The 20,581-nt window shown below is 38.6% G+C and overlaps 1 protein-coding gene across 4 annotated transcripts in view; it reads left to right on the top strand.

The window, feature by feature from the left end:
* The window catches only part of CEP112 (centrosomal protein 112), a 359,203-nt gene that overhangs the window by 141,683 nt on the left and 196,939 nt on the right, over window positions 1–20,581 (top strand). For all 4 annotated transcript variants that reach the window (XR_012641956.1, XM_074972205.1, XM_074972202.1 and 1 more), the window contains exons 18-19: window positions 7,231–7,366; window positions 16,008–16,115. Coding sequence is in view for 3 of the 4 variants with exons in the window: in XM_074972205.1 (XP_074828306.1) it covers window positions 7,231–7,366; window positions 16,008–16,115 (244 nt within the window). In the remaining variant the exon portion in view is untranslated. The remainder of the gene's footprint in view (window positions 1–7,230; window positions 7,367–16,007; window positions 16,116–20,581) is intronic.

Here is a 20,581-nt window from a genome sequence, read left to right as displayed (position 1 = left end):
TAAGTTTCCAAAAGTAGTTGAGATGTGCTAGAAACCAAATATATATTAAATGCAATCTTTTTTATACACTTTTAATGAATGAACTATTAAATATTTACTACCCGTCTGAAATTCTCTTTATTCTTCTGGTAGGAAAGACATTTTAAATCATGAGGACAATTGCATTGAAAAGAATAACAAATTCATAGGTCTGGAAGGAATCTTGAGAGGTTATCTAATCCAGTTCTTTATGACGACTCAGGGCCAAGTATACCTAGACCATCCCAGATAGGTATTCATCTAATCTAGAGGTTCTCAAACTGGTCTGTGGACCACCAGTGGTCCATAAGCTCCATTTAGAGGTGGTCCGCAGATAGTTCCTTCTAAGGTGTGCACCTGGGCGGTTGCAATGAGAGAATGAGGGGCCATCCACCTAATTAGTGAATCCGCACAGGCATGGCTCCACTAATTAGGTGCCTTGACCCTGGAGAAGACACATGTGAAAAGTGAGATGCTGCCCTTGTGGGGAATAGGAGGTAGGTGGGAGGGGACAGTGGGGTGAGAAGAGGGGGTGGGGGGAATTTGGGATGTGCAGGGCTGCGGCAACCAGAGAAAGAGGCGACTTTCCCCAGCTCCAGGGCTGCGGCTGCCGGGGACAGACGGCTCTCCTTCCCAGCCTCAGCTCTGTGGCTGCTGTCGTGGGGAGATACCCCCCTCCTTCCCAGCCCCAGTTCAGGGGCTGCTGCAGTGGGGGAGAGGGGGAGAAACGTCCCCCCTCCTTCCCAGCTCCAGCTCGGGGGCTGCTGCGGCAGGGGAGAGAGGGCACATCCATCACATTAGAAAGGTAAGACTACTGATATGAAAATATGAGTTGTGTGCTTTTATTTGTAGAACAAAAAAAGGTTAATTATTATTAAGGGTGTTTTAATATAGTGCTTTTATCCAAAGCGCTTTACAATAGTTAGCTACCGGTACAAACAACATTTGGAAAGATCATTAAGTGGTCTGTTGAGACCCTCGGCAATTTTCAAGTGGTCCACGAAAAAAAGGTTTGAGAACCACTGGTCTAATCTGTTCTTTAAAATCTCTAATGACAGGAGTTCCACAACCTCCCTTGGAAGCCTGTTCCAGTACTTAGCTATCCTTATAGTTAGAAAGTTTTTCTTAATACGTAACCTAAATCTCCCTTGCTTCAGTGCAACTCCACAATGATACCTGGGCATTATAAATTACATTGTTTTCTTTTCTTGTGACCATTTTTAAATTTTTTTTTCTTTTTAACTACCCTGGGATTGTGAAGCTGTTACGGCTTGCAGTCAGCATGCCACTCTCAGAAACTAATAATGATGAAATGTTCCTGTCATTATCCATATTGTAGCTGGTGTGACTATCGGTAGCTAAGGGCTAGATTATGGCCCTAAGCAAATGGATGGTTCCTAAGCCCTCACCTTCCAGGAACAGCCCTAGGAGGCACTGTGACTCAGGAGTGATACTTCTGACTAACAGTCCATCCTCTGCATCTTCCTAACTGCTGGGGAGTAGTAATATTCTTCTGGCCTACACTATCTGTAAATTATTACTCACCTGCACTGTATCTGCTCCAATGACAGTGAGTGGGAATCTCCATTTAGTCCTCACTCAGCTGCTCCAGGGATGGTGTAAGTGGGTGAATAGCCTTGCCTACACCTAGTGGCATGAACCTAAAGTCATGGTATCGCACACTAGGAAAGAAATTGGGTTCTTAATCCACTCTTATGCCCTTAAACAGGCACATAATCCAAGTCAGAATCTGATCCCAAAATTAACATAATGGGCATTATTCTAGCTTTCAGAGAAAAAGCTTTCAATAATTTCAGTAGTTGCCAAATGCCTAGGTTAGCCAAATACATCAATTTTAAATGGCAGGAATACTTAGCAGAAGGTAGACTATGCTAATGTGTTCCTTTTAAAAATTCTTTTTCTTTATTTTTAAGGAAGTTGAAGTGGCTGGCACATGACAAATCTCAGGACTGTAAATGAAGCCATCTATGTCAATGCTGTCTTCACAAATAGTTTTGGCATAGAAAGCAGGGAAAGGGAGAGCAATTTTGCCTTACTGCGGCATGTTTCACACTGAATTTTAGTACATACACCTTGCTCATAAACTGGATATTTCAGACTCTTGTCTTCTGTGCCCGTGTCATTAGGCTGCAGGAAAACGTACTCTTCTGTAAAATAAATCTTTGTCAAAGTGATTACTTCATCTCCTTTTATAGGTTTCACCAAACTTTATAAGCATTAGGCTGCTGAGTCCCTATAAGTGGGTTTCCACAGCTGCCAGAAATATAAGAGGACTTGGCAAAGAACTTACATAGTCATGAATCTGACTGACTGGTATCATTTTAACAAGAAAACATTAAGGACTGTTATGACCTACAAATTTTCAATATTACTGAAAACCCCTAGAATTTACAGATTGTGTGTGTGCTGAGCAGTGGGGGTAGAGAATAAAATTAATCACCCAGGAATGTTTTGTAAGTGTTTATACACATACAAGTGTGTGTGAGAGAGAGAGAGAGAGAGAGGTTTGAAATGTCATAATGAATGAAAGACTTGTGCTTGGTGGGTTCTTTATGCTGGGAATGGCTGGTTTATAGATTGGCTTATCTTCCCTACCCTAGGTTACCATTCTGCCAGTGTTGCCTTTTTATTTATTTATTTATTTATTTATTTTATTGTGGTAGGCATCCAAAGGCCCTTGGGAACCTTACTCACAACAATACTGGTTCATACTACATCTGAGAGAGCCTCTCGGGGTTATTCTATCTCATGTAAATCACTGGACCACCCCTGTTTTCCATTGATATGATTTGTAATACTGTAATAGCTTACTGCATTTGATTATCTTCTCCAGGAAGACATTCTAGAAGCCGAGGGAAATGATTATGATGAAGCAGTAAGGAAAAGTAAATAAAAACATTTTATACTCCATTTATAAATACACTTCACAGTGCTTCTTTCTCAAATTGCCATCCTAGTCTTCATCCTAGTCTTTTAACTGCGATAATTTGTGCTTGTGTAAGACTGCTAATTCTGTTGCCTTACCCTTTATACACTGACACAAGGGGAATTTGCTGCTTTTTTGTAAATAAATTGGGGCCAAAGAGTAAATTCACCCTTTTTTTTTTTTATATTCATGCCAGCTCAGCTTTAGGGGATTTGAGTGATGTAAGTGTATTGTACTGGGCCCCACAACTAGTACAACAGAAAAAATAATCTTCAAAGTGAATATTTTAGTGCTTCATGCAAGGCACACTGCTCAGTGTCTGGGGGAAAAAATAAAGCTGCTCTTACATTTGTGAACCACAGTCCATTGTTGTACATGTTTTCTAAGCTCCAGTATAAATCTTAAATACATAACAAGTAGACAGTACTGACGCCCACACCCTTGAAAAAAATGAAGTCTTATTCCTGATTATAATGAGCATGTTGTATCAGTTCATGGGATTAAATCCTTGAAGGAAAGGAAGGTGCGTACATAAAATCAGATTTCTAAAGGTTAAGTAGAGTTCATTGCATTTATTTCATAATATTTCAGTATGAAACTCTAGTCTTCAAGGAAGTAGATGCATGAAAACCAATTAGGAAGTTCTTTAATAGCATAAAGACTGACACCCAGGGCCAGCTCCAGGTACCAGCGAAGGAAGCAGATGCCTGGGGCGGCCAATAGAAAGGGGCAACACTCCATCAGTTATTGGGGCAGCATGTCCGGGTCTTCAGCGTCAGTTCGGTGGCGGGTCCTTAATTCCCTCCCTTCCACTTCGGCAGCAGCTCAATCGGGGTTGTCCCCCCTCATTCCCCCCCCCGGCCGCTTGGGGTGGCAAAAAATCTGGAGCTGGGCCTGCTGACACCTCCTTTTAAATTTAACTTTATCGCGTTATTGGCTAGACAATTAATTCCATTGTCTCTTGTCAATTATCAGTGGGGATATGTTTGAATAGCCTGCATGTTTGAGTTTACTTTTTATCTGGAATTGATGCTAAGGCTTCAGATGGACAGGAAGAGTAAATTGTCTCCCAGGATTGAGTAGGGGCCTTGGGGAGGATTACAAAGACATTGAGATTCCCCTCGCCATGTTTCCTCTAAATCAGTTCTCCTGAGCAGCACCTTACTGGTGGCATTCTGCTAGGATCTCTCCAGTTTGTCTGCTTTTGTTGCCTCACTTTAAAGAGGTTCTACAGCATACAGGGACCCAGCAGAAAATTAATTCAACCTATGCTGCATTAATTTTCTTGTAGAATCCCAGTGGGGCTGGAAGAGGGGGGAATGATGCATGTTCTTCTTATCTCTGCTTTGAACCTTCTCCTTCCCCAATTTCTACATGCAGATGCCCCTCGTCAGTGCATGGATTTCAGGGGGATGATTGGGTCTAGATATGAAGGTAAAGTATCTGGCTCAATGCATGACTCAGCTGTCATGTGATAGTGCAGGAGTATTCTTGCCAATTGAGCTATACTCAGTACATAAGTTCTGAGAAATTTGCCTGTGTTTTTGTAATTGTAAACTGTATCAAATATCATTAAACCCATAGCTCCTGACTATCATATGGTATGGTACAAATTAAAACCTAGAAGTTCCCTCTGCACATTGAATCTACAGAGAGATAAAACCATATGTTGGTTTTGTGCCACTTATCTGTGTGTAATCTTTTAAAAGGGAGAATGGTTTAGTAGTTCAAGCATAGAGCTAGGAGTCAGGAGTTCTGAGGTCTGTTCCTGGCTCAGTCACTGTCTTGCTGTGTCATTGGACAAGTTGCCTAACCTTGCTGTGCCTCAGGTTTCCTATCAGAAAAATGGTGCTCCCTGCCTTCCTCACAGCAATATTTTGAGAGTAATCCCATAATGTTTGTAAAGCGTTTTGAGAATCTTGGGTGGAAGCTACCATAGAATTGCCAAATGTTATGAATCATCATTATTATTTTTCTCCTTAAAGTGTGAAACATGACAAAACAAAGGAAATGCCATTAAGTATGTATCACTCCAAAGAACTTTGGCTTAATGAAACATGAGAAAAGTGTGCTAGTGTAAAAGAATACGGGGAGACCTACATTGTTCAGACAAGATCATAGGGAATGCAAAGGAGGTTGAGCCAACTTAATATGTACATAGTTTTAAAAGTAACCAAGAAGCAGTATTTAATTTTCATAGGTTAAATTAAGGGACTGTTACAGAAATAAAACAATGTTTTATATAAAGAAAAAGCAGCTGGTACTGCTTGTTTGTGAAAAGAACAAGCTACTGGTATGTAAGTGGGTTGGAAATGTGGTGCATTAAATTCATGTAGAGGATTGCATCTTTACGCAGTCCATAAAAGGAAACTAGAAAATGGAAATGTTTTGGCATCAAGCATAAAGAATGTTTGCCTAAGGGTTATATATACCAGCTAACAATATTACGGCGAGAGCATGAAAAGGCTAAGGTGGTTGACAAAGAAAAATGGCAGAACTGTTTTCACCAGGATATTTCCAATGTATTTCGTGAGAAAATCCAACTAAACATCATAATTAAAATTAGCATGTGTGTCTTTTTGTTGTCCCCAGTTCCTTTTTTACATGGAGGGGGGAAAAATAGGTATGCTCTATATTAGAGAATTCCCAGTCTCCTTACGTCTGAGTTCTCTTACGGTGGTACAGGTCAGCAGAAATGTAGGGTATTTTTTTCAAATATATTTTTGTTGTTACATCACCATTTAGTTTTCTGTGTGTATTTAGCCATAATCTACAAAAGTTATTTGATCTTTTTGAGGATAGAATCCTCTCCTGGTCCTCCAACTTGCGAAGATTTAGGATGCTTTCTTTGTCGAAGTGTGTTATGAAAGCAGTAGAAGCGGATGTGAATGCAACAACTTCCAGCATATCAGAATTGGCAGTTCCCAGACCTTTATTAAAAGATTGCTTGTTGGTATATAGTGAGCTCAGTGCTGGCAGGGTGATGGGATAGATAACTTAGTTGGTCTTTTCCATTTCTAACGTGTCTGATTTTAATGGCAATCATATGAGTCAAGAAATCGGATATTCACCATAAGGGGCTATCCCTGTGTATAAAATGAAAATGTCAACCAGAACCAATATTAGATCCAGGCCTTGTTTTAACTATTTTTCTGTTGCCATTTATGCCACCATGCTATGCCTATCTATGTGTTTCTATGATCTGGCCTTTGATATTTAAAATATAGTATCCTTAAACATTTCCGATTAACTTATTTTTCTTCCTTTTAAAAGTTTGCATCAAAATGTGTAAAAATTATTTACTAATTAGGACAGTGATATGTCAGTACAGTGGCAGATGCATATGATTTTTTGCTTATATACATATATTTACATATGTATATCTTGATAGTTTTGTTACATCTTGATAATTTGTAAATATTTTAAAAACAACAATGCAAATATGTGTATAGACTCCTAAAAATAGTAATTCATTCTTCGATATATTAAGATATAGTGCCTTGGGATAATAAGACTTGGAAATTTAACTCCTGTTACTTCTGTAAAGGCTGAATGGGTATCATAGTATTGATGCATCCGATGAAGTGAGCTGTAGCCCCCGAAAGCTTATGCTCAAATAAATTTGTTTGTCTCTAAGGTGCCACATGTCCTCCTTTTCTTTCTGCGAATACAGACTAACATGGCTGCTACTCTGAGACATAGTATTAAGGGTTTTCACTAGATTTGACTATGCAGGTACCATGTGCCTCATGTTCTCAACACTTAACATTTTATGCCAGGCAGTTGAATAATCCTGTGTCTCCTTTGGCAGAGATGTACATGGGACATGATCGTGGTCAGTTAATGGAACAATATAGTCTTACTGTAAAGCGTTTTTTTCATTTAAATATCAGTGGAAGATACATTATAGTTATTGAAGGAAAGATTAAAGAAAGAGTTTATATATGGCACAATAAAGCTGTATTATTTAAGCTGTCATGACTTAGTTGAGGGCTTTGAAGGTGGTGTTGCTTTCATGATATCCGTACTATGTACAGGCTTGCTAAATCCAACAAGAGAAAGTGAAAAATAATTCTAGACTTCTTACCCAGGTTACTGTTCTGTTCTTCAAAGTATTACTGAGGAAAGTTTGGCATAAGCTGGGACAGGAAATTGAAACCTGAATACTATTTTAAACTGATAGGGTTAAAGGCCTTTCTTTTACACCAGCACACTTGTTCTTTTATTTGATACTTGAACTCTGAAAATTTTCTGTGACTTTCTAGGGAGAAGGAGGAGCAGCTGACTCGGGTGACAGAGGTACAGAGGCTGCAGGCCCAGCAGGCAGATGCTGCCCTGGAGGAGTTTAAGCGGCAGGTGGAGTTGAACTCAGAAAAAGTCTATGCTGAAATGAAACAGCAGGTGAGAAGGTCACAATGCCAGCCTTTCTGAAACTCTCTGTCTCAGTAGGATAGCATATTCTGATCTTATAATGCCAGAAACATGTTTCACTTGATAGTGCTACATCAAAATCTTTCACAATGTAGTGACTTTGCTAGCAAGTCAGAGGGGGCTGTTAGCAGTTGATTCATCTTTATAAGAAAGCCAGAATTGTCATTGTTACACGGCTATCTACAGTTGTATTACTGATTAGAACTTTTCCAGGATTCAGAGTAAAATGTGTTAGTTTATATACTTTTATGGAACAATGTCTATACTTTCGCACTTTTTCAACTTTGTCTCTCTGGCTATTCTTTTAGGGACATGTCGTCATTCTCCTATTAATGGGAATTTTGCAATGGTTTCAATAAGAACAGAGCCAGGCTCATTCTGATGGTGGTCACTGAAGAGCAGATGACAACAAAAGCGTTTTTCCCCACTTGAAAATTACTATTAATGATAATTTATTTACATACTACTTAGTGTGCTAGTCATTTTACAGAACAAACTAGATTTAATGTATTGGCCCGAAGGAGCTAGGAGGAACAGTAGAGTGGGAAGGGATGAGAAATAAAGGGAGACACAGGTACATGGAGTGGCCTACTAATGTCATAAAAATGCTTATGGTATCTCAGTCTAGTGAATTGACCTGATCCATTCTGCCTTGCCAACTTGCCTCTTTAATGGGAAAATCCAGTTGTTTCTTATTACAGGATCATGTAGCATGAGACTTACGATGGATTTAAGGGGCAACTGGTGGTAAAGCATCCTGGTGAACACTTCTATAAAATAGAGATTGTTTCAGTTCTGAGGCTTTCCTCTTGCATTGGAGAGCAATATGGTCTTGTTGTAGAAGATGTGGTCTTGTTGCAGTTGCCACTTCTGACCGTCAATAGATCTCTGTAAAATATTATTTGTGCTTCAGCATTGTTTGGGATGAAAGGAGCTGTACGAATGTATGATACTATAAGAATCAACATTTTACAACTGCTTAAAGGGATTGCTTCTGCATAATCCATGTACAGCGCAGAGAGATTCTTAGGTGAAAAGTTTTTTTGTTTACTGTGTTGTTTCAGTATGAAATTGATTTGGTAAAATGATGGAAAAGGAGTAAACATTTTACAGATAATTACAGATAACGGAAATGAAATGTAGCATAAACATAATTGAGATAAATACTATTCAGATATATATATGTTGTTGAGAAATCATTAATTTTTAAATTCATATTAGTGGTGTGATATGAACCAAATATGGGTGAGAAACAAAGCGGTAGTGCTTTGCATGCAGCCTATATTTTTAACATTTGTTTTTGTTGTTGTGAAATGCTGGTTTTGCTTCTTGTAAAGTCTTCAGTGTAAAAGCAGCAGAGCTGTGAGGCATCTTCTGTTTTAAAAGTCTTGTACGGAGAGCCGATCATGGAATTATGAAATAAAAAAGCCGTGAGTCTGTTTTGAAAAGGCAACTTTTATTTTGCAAACTAGACCCATGAGGGCAATAAAACAGGCCCTAAAATTTCAAAGTCACTGTCCTACATTTTTCTCTAATCTGAATCTCTCCTTTAGTTCCTCCAAGATTACTTAAATTAATAAATTTTACTTCTGCTCCAAGTGAGAAATGTATTTTAATTCTTATTGAAGATATGGTTTCATTGAGCCAGAAATTTACTTGTTTTCAAGAAAAAGTTTTGCCAAAATAATCCTGAAAATATATTCATCATGAAGACATTTGACAAGTTTTTTTTTAATTTCCTTTAAAAAAAAAAAAAAAAAAAAAAAAGAAACAAAAAATTGAAATGCTCCAGGAAATTTAAAAATACATTTTACTGAATTCCGTAAAATTGCCATGTATTTTTTTCATTTTCTATGTGCTGAATACCATTCCATTTGTATGTTAAATACAGAAAGAGAAAATGTATTTAAGATGACCAAACTGTTCTTTCTTTCGGCTTCATTCATTGATGCCTCCTCAGTCCAGGTTCATGATACCTTCAGCTTCATCCAAAGTATTGGGTGGGCAGAGATGCAAAACCTGACGTGTCCCTAGCCTTTGTTTGCCAGAAGCTGGGAATGGGTGACAGGGGATGGATCACTTGATGACTACCTGTTCTGTTCATTCCCTCTGAAGCGCCTGGAACTGGCCACTGTGAAGATAGGATAGTGGGCTGATAGACCATTGGTCTGACCCAGTGTGGCAGTTTTTATATTCTTATTGAATTGTAGTGAGAGACTGCCTTATGACAAACAGTGGTTTCTGTGATCTTACTGAATGGAACTGGTGGATAGTGCTCAATAATTGACTGTTTTTGTTCATAAACAGATATCATGGTGTGAAACAACGGTAGAGAAAGAAATATAGAAGCTATCTAAGACAGTAAAATATTTGTGATTTATTTTAATTCACCAAAGAGAGAAAATGTTAATGGCCAAATTGTCAGAGGAGCTTTCTGACTGGCGCTGCAAAACCTTACGTTCATGTAGGCAAATAGTCTCACCCGCATCCATTTACTTTCTATTTTCTGCAGTTGCTACTTTTAAAATGAGTAGTTTAGGATGCCTCATTGAAAATTTGACTGTATATCCTCTTCACTATAGCAGGCTGCCCTAGTTGTTGTCATCATTGTGATCTTCTCTTTCTTTATTATTTGTATTACGGTTTCGTCCAGAGAGCTGAAGCAGAATTGGGGCTCTCTGTATTAGCAGTTGAATAAATAGATAGGAAAACCCTGCCTTGTCCTGGGGAGTTTACAGTTAGGGGCATGCAGATAATGGCTTCTGCTCAATATTGAACTGATTTTTACTGGCAAAGAAAGAATGACTCAAAGACCAAATCCTTTTAATTCCCTGCCTTAGATAACTGCATTTGATGTATAGCTTAGGAAGTGTCACTAGTCTAGTGCTAGCTACTGCTGTTTCGCTGTAATAATGCTGTCAGTGTAGACCTATTCTGGAGGAAGTTCTCCTCACCTGAGACACACTCACAACAAGATGGAACTTTGTGGATAGAGAGAGAGAAAAAATGGAAGAATTCCCTGTGTCTGGTACATAAAACCACCACCACCTATGGCATTATCCACCTGATATGTAAGACATTAGCAAGGTTGTTAAATGACATAATGATGAGAGAAATCCATCACAAGTGAGGAACTGCAGAACAAATGCTTACATGACATTCTTTATTTGCCTTATCGGTGTGCTTGGTTATTACAGGAGTTCCAGTGCAGTATGAGATGTAATTTACTATGTGCTATTGTACTTAGGCCTGGGAAAATGAATTAAGCGATAGCCATAATTTTTAATCTCCATGATCTTATTGGTTTGTATCAGAGTCTTTGTTTAATTTTTGTGTGTTTTGCATACTGACTTGGATTGTTGTTTCCCTCTTCGGGGTCTTATATTGTAGTTTCACTGACACTCAACACGCTAAGGTTAAGCAATGAAAAACTGTAATAGTGAAACACCGTGTAAAATGAAAAGGAGTACTTGTGGCACCTCAGAGACTAACCAATTTATTTGAGCATAAGCTTTCGTGAGCTACAGCTCACTTCATCAGATGCATACTGTGGAAAGTGTAGAAGATCTTTTTATACACACAAAGCATGAAAAATACCTCCCCCCACCCCACTCTCCTGCTGGTAATAGCTTATCTAAAGTGATCACTCTCCTTACAATGTCTATGATAATCAAGTTGGGCCATTTCCAGCACAAATCCAGGTTTTCTCACGCCCCCCCCCCCCACACACACACACAAACCCACTCTCCTGCTGGTAACTGTGTAAAATGATATGCTAATTTAAAGAAATTTGTTGATAGCTGAGAATTTCTTTTTTTAACATAAGAACAGCAACACTGGGTCAGATCAAAGGTCCATCTCGCCCAGTATCCTGTCTTCCGACAGTGGCCAATGCCAGGTGCCACAGAGGGAATGAACAGAGCAGGTGATCATGAAGTGATCCATCCTCTGTCACCCATTCCCAGCTTCTGGTAAATGGAGGCTAGGGACACCATCCCTGCCTATCCTGGCTAATAGCCATTGATGGACCTATCCTTCATGAATTTATCTAGTTCTTTTTTGAACTAGATATGCAGTAAAACTTCACATTTTTATTGTTTGAACTGACCAACTGTTAAACATTTTGTCTGTATGTATATTTCAGATATTATTCATTTAAGGCAGAATTCTGAGTAGTTTTACAGCATGAGTAGTCTGTGACTTCTGTAAGTAGTAAGGTACTATTCAACATGAATAAGACCATCAGAATATGGTCCTTAATGTTAAAACTTAAATGTATTGAGGCAAAATCTGCACTCAATTAAACCAGTGTAAATCTGGACTGACTCCATTGAACCTAGACTATAGGAACCATTTGGGGCCAGTAGGCTGGGCAAAGGGGGAGGTTGTGCTACCCACCTTTTATTCCCATTGATTTTGTGAGAGCTGTAGGTTATCAACACCTATGGATATCAGGCCCACAATGAACAAATAGGTACATTTAGAGCTGATAAGTATTACCTTACGTGGAGGTAGTCCTACTGATTGTTGATGACTATTACAAAATTTTAGTATTGTGCAAATTATTTGATATGTGAGAGCTGTGCTGTGCTTGTCTGAGTAAATGTTTATGTAGTGGTTTAGGAGAAGATTTTTGACAAAGGAATTTTTTGTGTGTGTAGAACTTACACTGTTGATAATAGGCATTCCATTAATGTATGGTCTAACCTTACTTTGCTCACAGTACCAACAGAAATACGTCTGCATCTGGACATCATTTATTAACACTTGATCCACATGATTGTTGTGGTAAAACTTGGGAGAATCAGCATTTTGGCAACTCTTTGATTTAAAGCAAATTTCCAGCCATCTAACTAGCTCCCCCCACCTCCCCAAATGCTGCCTATTTGATTTTGAAATGCTTAATTAGGCACAGTAGAATGTCTGTTTATTTCTTCTACTTTATTGGTAAGAATTAGATTGATAATACAGTTTTGCCTTGAAATACCTTGACAATTTCTGGTTTAATGCTGACATTTTCAATGTGCTTTTTTTTTAATTGATGATTGTGAAAAAAAAATCCTTAACACAAGTGCCCATTTACCATTGGTGATTTGTCTGTGAAGGATTGAAATGAATTGAAGTGAAAGTAGCAAAGTATATGGGCATATTTCAAAGGATCATGTTATTACTTAGAAAGTAGTCTCTAATAGCAGAAAAAATTAGAGTATTTTTGAAAGTTTTGGTGGAGAGTATTAAATGGATGTTGCATCTACTAAGAATTATCTTCTTTGGATGTACTGTTTAATGAGAGCCTCGTGCCAAGCTTTTTGTGACCATATAGAGGAGTAGAAGCAAGTAAGAATCCTCCTTTCCCTTGCGTGGCCACTTAAGATCTGCCTGAATTGCAGCTCTGGCACTAGGGGGGAGAACAAAGGGCTGTGTGCCAAATGCTTCCCTTCAGAGCAGAGAGGGAACGGACAATAGATGGAGCAATGATTTTTCCTATGCAAGCTCCAGCCAGTGGATCTGACTGGCCACTTGGAGAGGATTATGGTGCACCCCACAAAAGGGTGTCACAAATTACTCTCCAGTCTCTTGGGTACATGTACACAGCCTGCTGCAAGCCTGGCGGCAAGCCTCCCAGCCCAGGTCGACAGACTTGGCTGCGGGGTTTGAGCTACCTCTTTAAAAATAACTATGGAGATGGCACTTTGAAGTTGCATCTTCGGCTAGAACTTGGGCTTTGAAGACTACCCCCTTCTGTAGGCTTCAGAGCTTGAGCACCAGCCTCCAGCATGGTTTACACAGCTATTTGTAGTGCGGCAGTATGATCCTGAGTTTGTCAACCCTGGCTGGGAGGCTTGCTGCTGCGGTCTGGTAGCTCTGAAACACAATGCCACCGCTTACTCTGAGGTGCTCAAGTAGCACAGTCTACCCCTGGGTTTCTAACATAGCTCTGTGGGATTAATTATACCAAATTTACACAAGTTGACTAATTCCTTTGCTTTCAGAGGGGCTCCTTTCAGAGTAAGGTACTGTACTACCCAGTGTGACAAGTGTGGCAGAATTGTTCATCCTATAAACCTGGAAAACTCAGATGTCAATTGAACATTCCTTCTTGACAGAGAAAATCAGTTTATTAAGCATATAGCACAATTTTCTGTATAACAAGTATTTCAAGGCTATTTTTTTTCAGCTAAGACATGTCAAACCATGTTGTAAATGTTGATAGCATGTGGCAGTCATGCCTTCTAAACTTCTAAGTTATGAAGCAGTTCAGAATATAGGGACTGTTTTTGAGAGGTACTGAACTCTTCAAACTCTCATTGACTTCAGTGAGGCTTGCAGGTTATGAACCTCTTGGGGTCAAGTTCATAAAGAGTAAATGATAATGTAAGACGTAGGAAACTATGCTACAGTGACTAAGCTTCAAGTAGTACTTCAGAGAAACAATACTGAAGCTCTCTTTTCACCCGTCCTTTCTCATTTCCCCTCCACACATGCACCCAATTCTCAGATAAGCTACATACATTCTTCCAAAGACAAAGTGTTATAATATTGGAGCAAATGCCATTGCTTTCTCCTAGTTGGATAGAGCATAGAATGACCTACTGACATCATAAAATGGAATCTTTAGTAACTATAGCAACACTGAATTCTGAAAATAGTCACTGCAAATATTAAACTTCTGAAATCCTCTTTTCATTATAATGTTAATTAAGGAAGTAACAAATGGAGTGGGGTCTGGTATTATCAGTTAGTATAATTGATATTTGGTTTATTTATTCATGTAATTTATGACTTTGTGAAATTACTTGCAATCTGCTTCTTATTTTTCAATAAGCTCATGGTTATTAAGTCATCTGATGCCCATTAGATGGGTGACTGAAACAATTTCAACTTTAAACTCAGTTTTGTTTTTTCCTGATCTAGGTGGCTGTCCTGTGACAAAACTTCATTTATTTGTGTTTATGTGGGTATAAATATAACTTATATTTTCATACATGCTTCTTCAAGTGTTAGCCAGTTGATTTTAATAGCATACATTGCATGCTACAACAAAGACAAAGGGAGAAAAATCAGACTGGTTTATAGAAGTCTAGATTAAAAGCACTGTATACACATCACTCACAAAAGAAAAGTATTTACAAAGCCAAATAGTAACTGCCAAAAAATGAATAAACAGAATTTGTGACAATATTTTGGCTCTAGTATTTGTTGGGATTGGCAAATGAGAATCAAAAAACCTCATTGCACTTGTGGCCAATATGCATACTCTGTGCTAGAGATTAAATAACAGAAACATATTGTTTTATTTGTAGAGTTTATCTAATATATTACTTTATTTGTATACACTTTCTGTGTCAATTTTTAGAACCTTTTCATTATTAAAAAGATGATTCTGTTAATATTTTGGACTTTATTTTGCTTTAGTTTTTCATTTTTGTAAAGTTTAGTTGGGGAAAACTAAGGGGCCTCCCTTTCTTTGATGTATGAGATGGGGAAATAATGGGCTACAAGGATGGGTCTAAACTGGATTAGGAGGAGAGAGAACGTGGTGATAGCAACCGAGGTTCCTTTTTTAAGGGCTTACTCGGGGGACACGGAAGAGAGGCCTTGCTGTTTGTGCTCCACCTGCAGCCCAGTGACCTCTGTTCACCCTCAGTGCTGCAGTTTGTCCCCTTCCTATATCTGGGAAAACAATTCCTGGCCATGCATCTTTCCCTTTACTTGAGAGAACTTTTAATTAAAATGGCTTCCCCATTGTTAGTGATCACTTTCCTCCTCCTTATCTGGCTTAGAAGTGGCATTTGAGCCCATTGGCAAATACATCTATGGGCACTCTTTTAGGCCAAATAGGAATTTTAGCTTGGGGTACAGAAATTCATTGTTCTTTTTCTTCTGGTATAGCTGATGGACTTGCAGCAGAAAGTGGATTCCTGATAGCTATATTCCCCTTCTCTCCTCTGCCCCCTTTAGGGAGGTACTGCTACTTAGGTTGGGAACTAGATCTAAAAGGAATTGGTGGGTAAGAAGTGCGGTATCGTATTGTATGTACATAAACCTTGGACACGTGACACAGAGATGATAGTTGTGCTTTTGATACAAAAGCCTTTGTTAACTGAGTTATGAAATTGCTTCCTTTATTACCATATAGGGGAATCTGTGTGACTCATTATTCATAGGCAATGACTGTTTTCAGAGAACTTGCTGCCAAATAATTCTCGTTTAAGGTTCTTTACTGATTTTAAGATAAATGTATTTTAAATGTATAGTTTGTGCATCCAACTCAGAGCATTACTTTCACTAAATTTTCAACAAACAGTATATTTTTAAATAAAGTATTTTTAGTTGTGTATATATAATATTCAGTTGATTTTTGTGGGATGTTACAACTACTGAATGAAAAATAAGACCTTGCATGCTAATCAGAAACAGGTGATATATTTGTGTAATTAACTAATGATCCTCAACGTACTGATATGTTCATTTCCTTACAAATGGGGATTTTTTATTATTGACTTTTATCTTTAGGTCTTTGATTAACCATCATCTATCAAAAATGTGTCAAAATGTTTTTGAAGCTATGCATTTTAAAAACTAAATATTCCCTTTGTTTACCTTGTAGATGGAAAAGGTGGAATCAGATCTAAGCAGATCAAAATCTCTCCGTGAAAAGCAGTCAAAAGAATTCTCTTGGCAGTTTGAAGAACTCAAACAAAGATATGAGCAACAGGTCAGTCTGCCATTTTTATTTGGTGGGACAAGGTGGGTGAGGTAATATTTTTTATTGTACCAACTAGTGTTGGTGAAAGAGACAAGCATTTGAGCTACAAATAGCTGAAGAAGGCGTGTCTCTTTCACCAACAAAAGTTAGTCCAATAAAAGATATTATCTCACCCACTTTGTCTCTCTAGTATCCTGGGACCAACACAGCTACGTTTTTATTTGGTGGCATTTGTCTTTTCTGTGTAGTCAGTTCCAGCATCCAGCCTACTCTTGGTCTGACTCGCTCATTATGTTGGCATTCTTTCCTTTCTGTCAAAGCTGGCTACTCTGTTTGCAAAGCCATGCATTAAATACAAAAGCTCCTTGTTTCCTCTACATCTACTTTTCTGTCTCTGGGCACTGACTGTTTCCTAAAGGATTCCCATCCCTACAAAAATAAAAAAATGCATTTATAAAAAAAATAAAATGGCTTGACTGCCCCTGTCTATTTTTTCCTCTTATCAAAAAGTTAGATAATTTAGTTTTAGTCTAGTCTTGTTTTTAATATTTTTATTCATTTTTTGGCACAAGCTATGTTTTTAGAAAAGATTCTTATTTAAGTGGTTTTGATAGATTATCATTTTAAAGATGTAATCGGCCTTTCCAATGCTTAATTTTGATAGGCAGTTACAGTAACTCTCTGGCTTACAGGATGCAATAGCTTGCTTCTGCTTATTGTAGGAAGCTTCTTATATTTCTGTTCCTTTCCCTTTCACAACTACTCTGGCTCTTCAGTAAAACCTTTTGGGGGCTGAGAGGATTGAGCCATTTTATGGGCTGCAGCAGCATTATTATCTTCTAAATAAAGGACTTCTTTCTGATTTACAGCAATGATATGATAGCTCCATAAGCTGCAGGTAATCCATTATCTAGATTTTTGAGCTAATACAAATTTGTATTTCCATGAGGGAAACCTAGATTCCATTCCCTGCCCAGGTTTGTGTTTCCAGGCTGGCATGAGCAAGACGTATTGCAGAGGCAACACATTCAGCCCTCAGAAGTATGAGAAGAGACCACCCTGGCTTAACCAGGAGATCTTCAATGATCTAAAAATCAAAAGAGAGTCCTACAAAAAGTGGAAACTAGGTCAAATTACAAAGGCTGAATATAAAGAATTAACACACGTATGTAAGGACAAAACTAGAATGGCCAAGGCACAAAACCAGATCAAACTAGCTAGAGACATAAAGAGTAATAAGAAAACATTTTACAAGTACATTAGAAGCAATAGGAAGACCAAGGACAGGGTAGACCCGTTACTCAATGAGGGGGGGAAATAATAACAGAAAATGTGGAAATGGCTGAGGTGCTTAATGACTTCTTTGTTTTGGTTTTCACCAAAAAGGTTGGTGGTGATCGGACGTCTAACATAGTGAATACCAGTGAAAATGAGGTAGGATCAGAAGAGGCTAAAATAGGGGAAGAACAAGTTAAAAATTACTTAGACAAATTACATGTCTTCAAGTCACCAGGGCCTCATGAAATGCATCCTAGAATACTCAAGGAGCTGACTGAGGAGATATCTGAGCCATTAGCGATTATCTTTGAAAAGTCATGGAAGACTGGAGAGATTCTAGACGACTGGAAAGGGGCAAATATAGTGCCAATCTATAAAAAGGGAACTAAGTACAACCCAGGGAATTACAGGCCAGTCAGCTTATCTTCTGTACCCGGAAAGATAATGGAGAAAATAATTAAGCAATCAGTTTACAAACACCTAGAAGATAATAAGGTGATAAATGACCGCATGGATTTGTCAAAAACAAATCGTATCAAACCAGCCTGATAGCTTTCTTTGACAAGGTAACAAGCCTTGTGGATGGGGGGAGCGGTAGACATGGTATATCTTGACTTTAGTAAAGCTTTTGATACAGTCTTGCATGACCTTCTTATAAACGAATGAGGGAAATGCAACCTAGATGGAACTACTATAAGGTGGGTGCAAAACTGGTTGGAAAACCATTCCCAGAAAGTAGTTATCAGTGGTTCACAGTCATGCTGAAAGGACATAATGAGTGGGGTCCCGCAGGGATAGGTTCTGGGTCCGGTTCTGTTCAATATCTTCATCAGTGATTTAGATAATGGCAGTACGCTTGTAAAGTTTGCGGATGATGCCAAGCTGGGAGAGGTTGCAACTGCTTTGGAGAGTAGGATTAAAATTCAAAATGATCTGGACAAACTGGAGAAATGGTCTGAAGTAAATAGGATGACATTCAATAAGGACAAATGCAAAGTACTCCACTTAGGAAGGAACAATCAGTTGCACACATGCAAAATGGGAAATGACTGCCTAGGAAGGAGTATTCCGGAAAGGGATCTGGGGGTCATAGTGGACCACAAGCTAAATGTGAGTCAACAGTGTAATGCTGTTGCAAAGAAAGCGAACATCCTTCTGGAGTAAGGAGCCAGGAGTAAGCAAGACACAAGAAGTAATTCTTCCGCTTTACTCTGCGCTGATTAGGCCTCAACTGTAGTATTGTGTCCAGTCTGGGTGTCACGTTTCAGGAAGGATGTGGACAAATTGGAGAGAATCCAGAGAAGAGTGACAAAAATGATTAAAGGTCTAGAAAACATTGAAAAAAATGGGTTTGTTTAGTCTGGAAAAGAGAAGACTGAGGCAGGACATAACAGTTTTCAAGTACATAAAAGGTTGTTACAAGGAGGAGGGAGAAAAATTGTTCTTCTTAACCTCTGAGGATAGAACAAGAAGCAATGGACTTAAATTGCAGCAAGGGAGGTTTAGGTTCAACATTAGGAAAAACTTCCCAACTGTCAGGGTGGTTAAGCACTGGAATAAATTGCCTAGGGAGGTTGTGGAATCTCCATCATTGGAGATTTTTAAGAGCAGGTTAGACAAACACCTGTCAGGGATGGTCTAGATAATACTTAGTCCTGCCATGAGTGCAGGGGACTGGACCAGATGACCTCTCGAGGTCCCTTCGAGTTCTATGATTCTGTGACATTTGGGTTGCCTCACTATATCTAGAAGGGTCTCTGGGTTGAGCAGTTAAGGGATGGGATAGCTTTACTAGGTCCTGAAGGAGAGTCCTCTCCAGAGCTTGGGTGGAACAATAATGCTTCTGTTATGTCACTTTGAAGGTAAATTGAATTAAAGAGACTAGATGGTTTCAAATCAGAGTCTGACACATCCCCAGACAGAATTGTCATGGTTACCAGTCATGATGTCACTGTATACTGTGAAGGGTTTGACTGACACATAATGTAACTATACTAACATGCAGGTATGACGGCTTTATATTGTCACATTGGAACAATTATAGCTATAAATACCTATGATTTTCTCATTTTTATTTTACCAATGGTTCAGGAATAGTCAGGGTTCCACTTTTTTTTTAATTCAAATTTTGTGTCACAGTTGGACTCCTGTTTGTACAGAGCCCATCAGTAAAAGCATAGTTACAATTCCTGTCCATCACAATTAAAAGCTACCTGTAGTAAATGGATAGGGAGCACTGATGTGTTTACTCTATTGCTAGTAGAGCATGGGAATAAGTTTTTGTTTCTTACACATGCAAAGACCATTGCAGAGGTTACTTGCATTAGTGGGGAAAAGCTTGATCTGATGATTAAGGAGGTTACAGAGACAAATAAGATAGCAAGGAAGTTGCATGCACCAAAGCCTAGGGATGGAGTAAATTAGTGTATATAGACTAAGATGAAACTCTGTACAGCAGCAACCAGGCTATGTGTAGTAAATCAAAATCTTCAGGAGCACAAGCAGTAGCAGATCATTTTTCTCACAAAAGTAAAGAAGATTGTGTTGTATTGGCCATCGAAATTGCTTTAGTCCAAGGTCATGTTTGAATTCAAGCTTTGGTGTTATGTTGTAGTTTGACATATTGTAATAATCTGGATGCCTTATCTAATTTTTCAGTTATGATTAGATAGTTATTGCTACTGTGCTCCATCTATAGTAGAGTCGTCTTGGGAGAGTGAAGGCTTTACTTCATCTTGGTATCTGTTTAAGGTACATACTTTGCCTTTTGTAAGATGAACTAACATGAGGTTTCCGGGCCCACTGATACAGTTGGGTGGCAATGACAGTTGGTCTGCTGACTTTAAATGGCTACTTTTCTCTTATGACAGAGTTCTAAGTCAACTCTAAGAACAATCTGAAGATCTTATAACCCTTGATCTAAAAGTCAAAACAAAATCTCAAAGCTCTGTGTTTCCCAGTTGAATAGGTTTTGTTGTTGACTAGTGTGAAGATTATTTTTACTATTTCACCTTTATAGACCAAGATAGTATGTCATAAAAACGGGAGGGACTGTTATACCATGTTACTTGAAGTCTGTGATCACTTTCCATCTTTAACTAGTTGTGTGATGTTGCTGGGCACTGCTTAAACAGTTGTCACATTTGACTCTAGAAGTTTTGGAAATAATCCTGCATTGCTGAGCATGGTGGTTTCTT

The sequence above is a fragment of the Natator depressus genome, chromosome 14 (genome assembly GCF_965152275.1).
Source record: "Natator depressus isolate rNatDep1 chromosome 14, rNatDep2.hap1, whole genome shotgun sequence".
Lineage (NCBI taxonomy): Eukaryota > Metazoa > Chordata > Testudines > Cheloniidae > Natator > Natator depressus.
The sequence above is the reverse complement of the archived record's forward strand: the minus strand, read 5'-3'. Positions and strand labels throughout refer to the sequence as shown.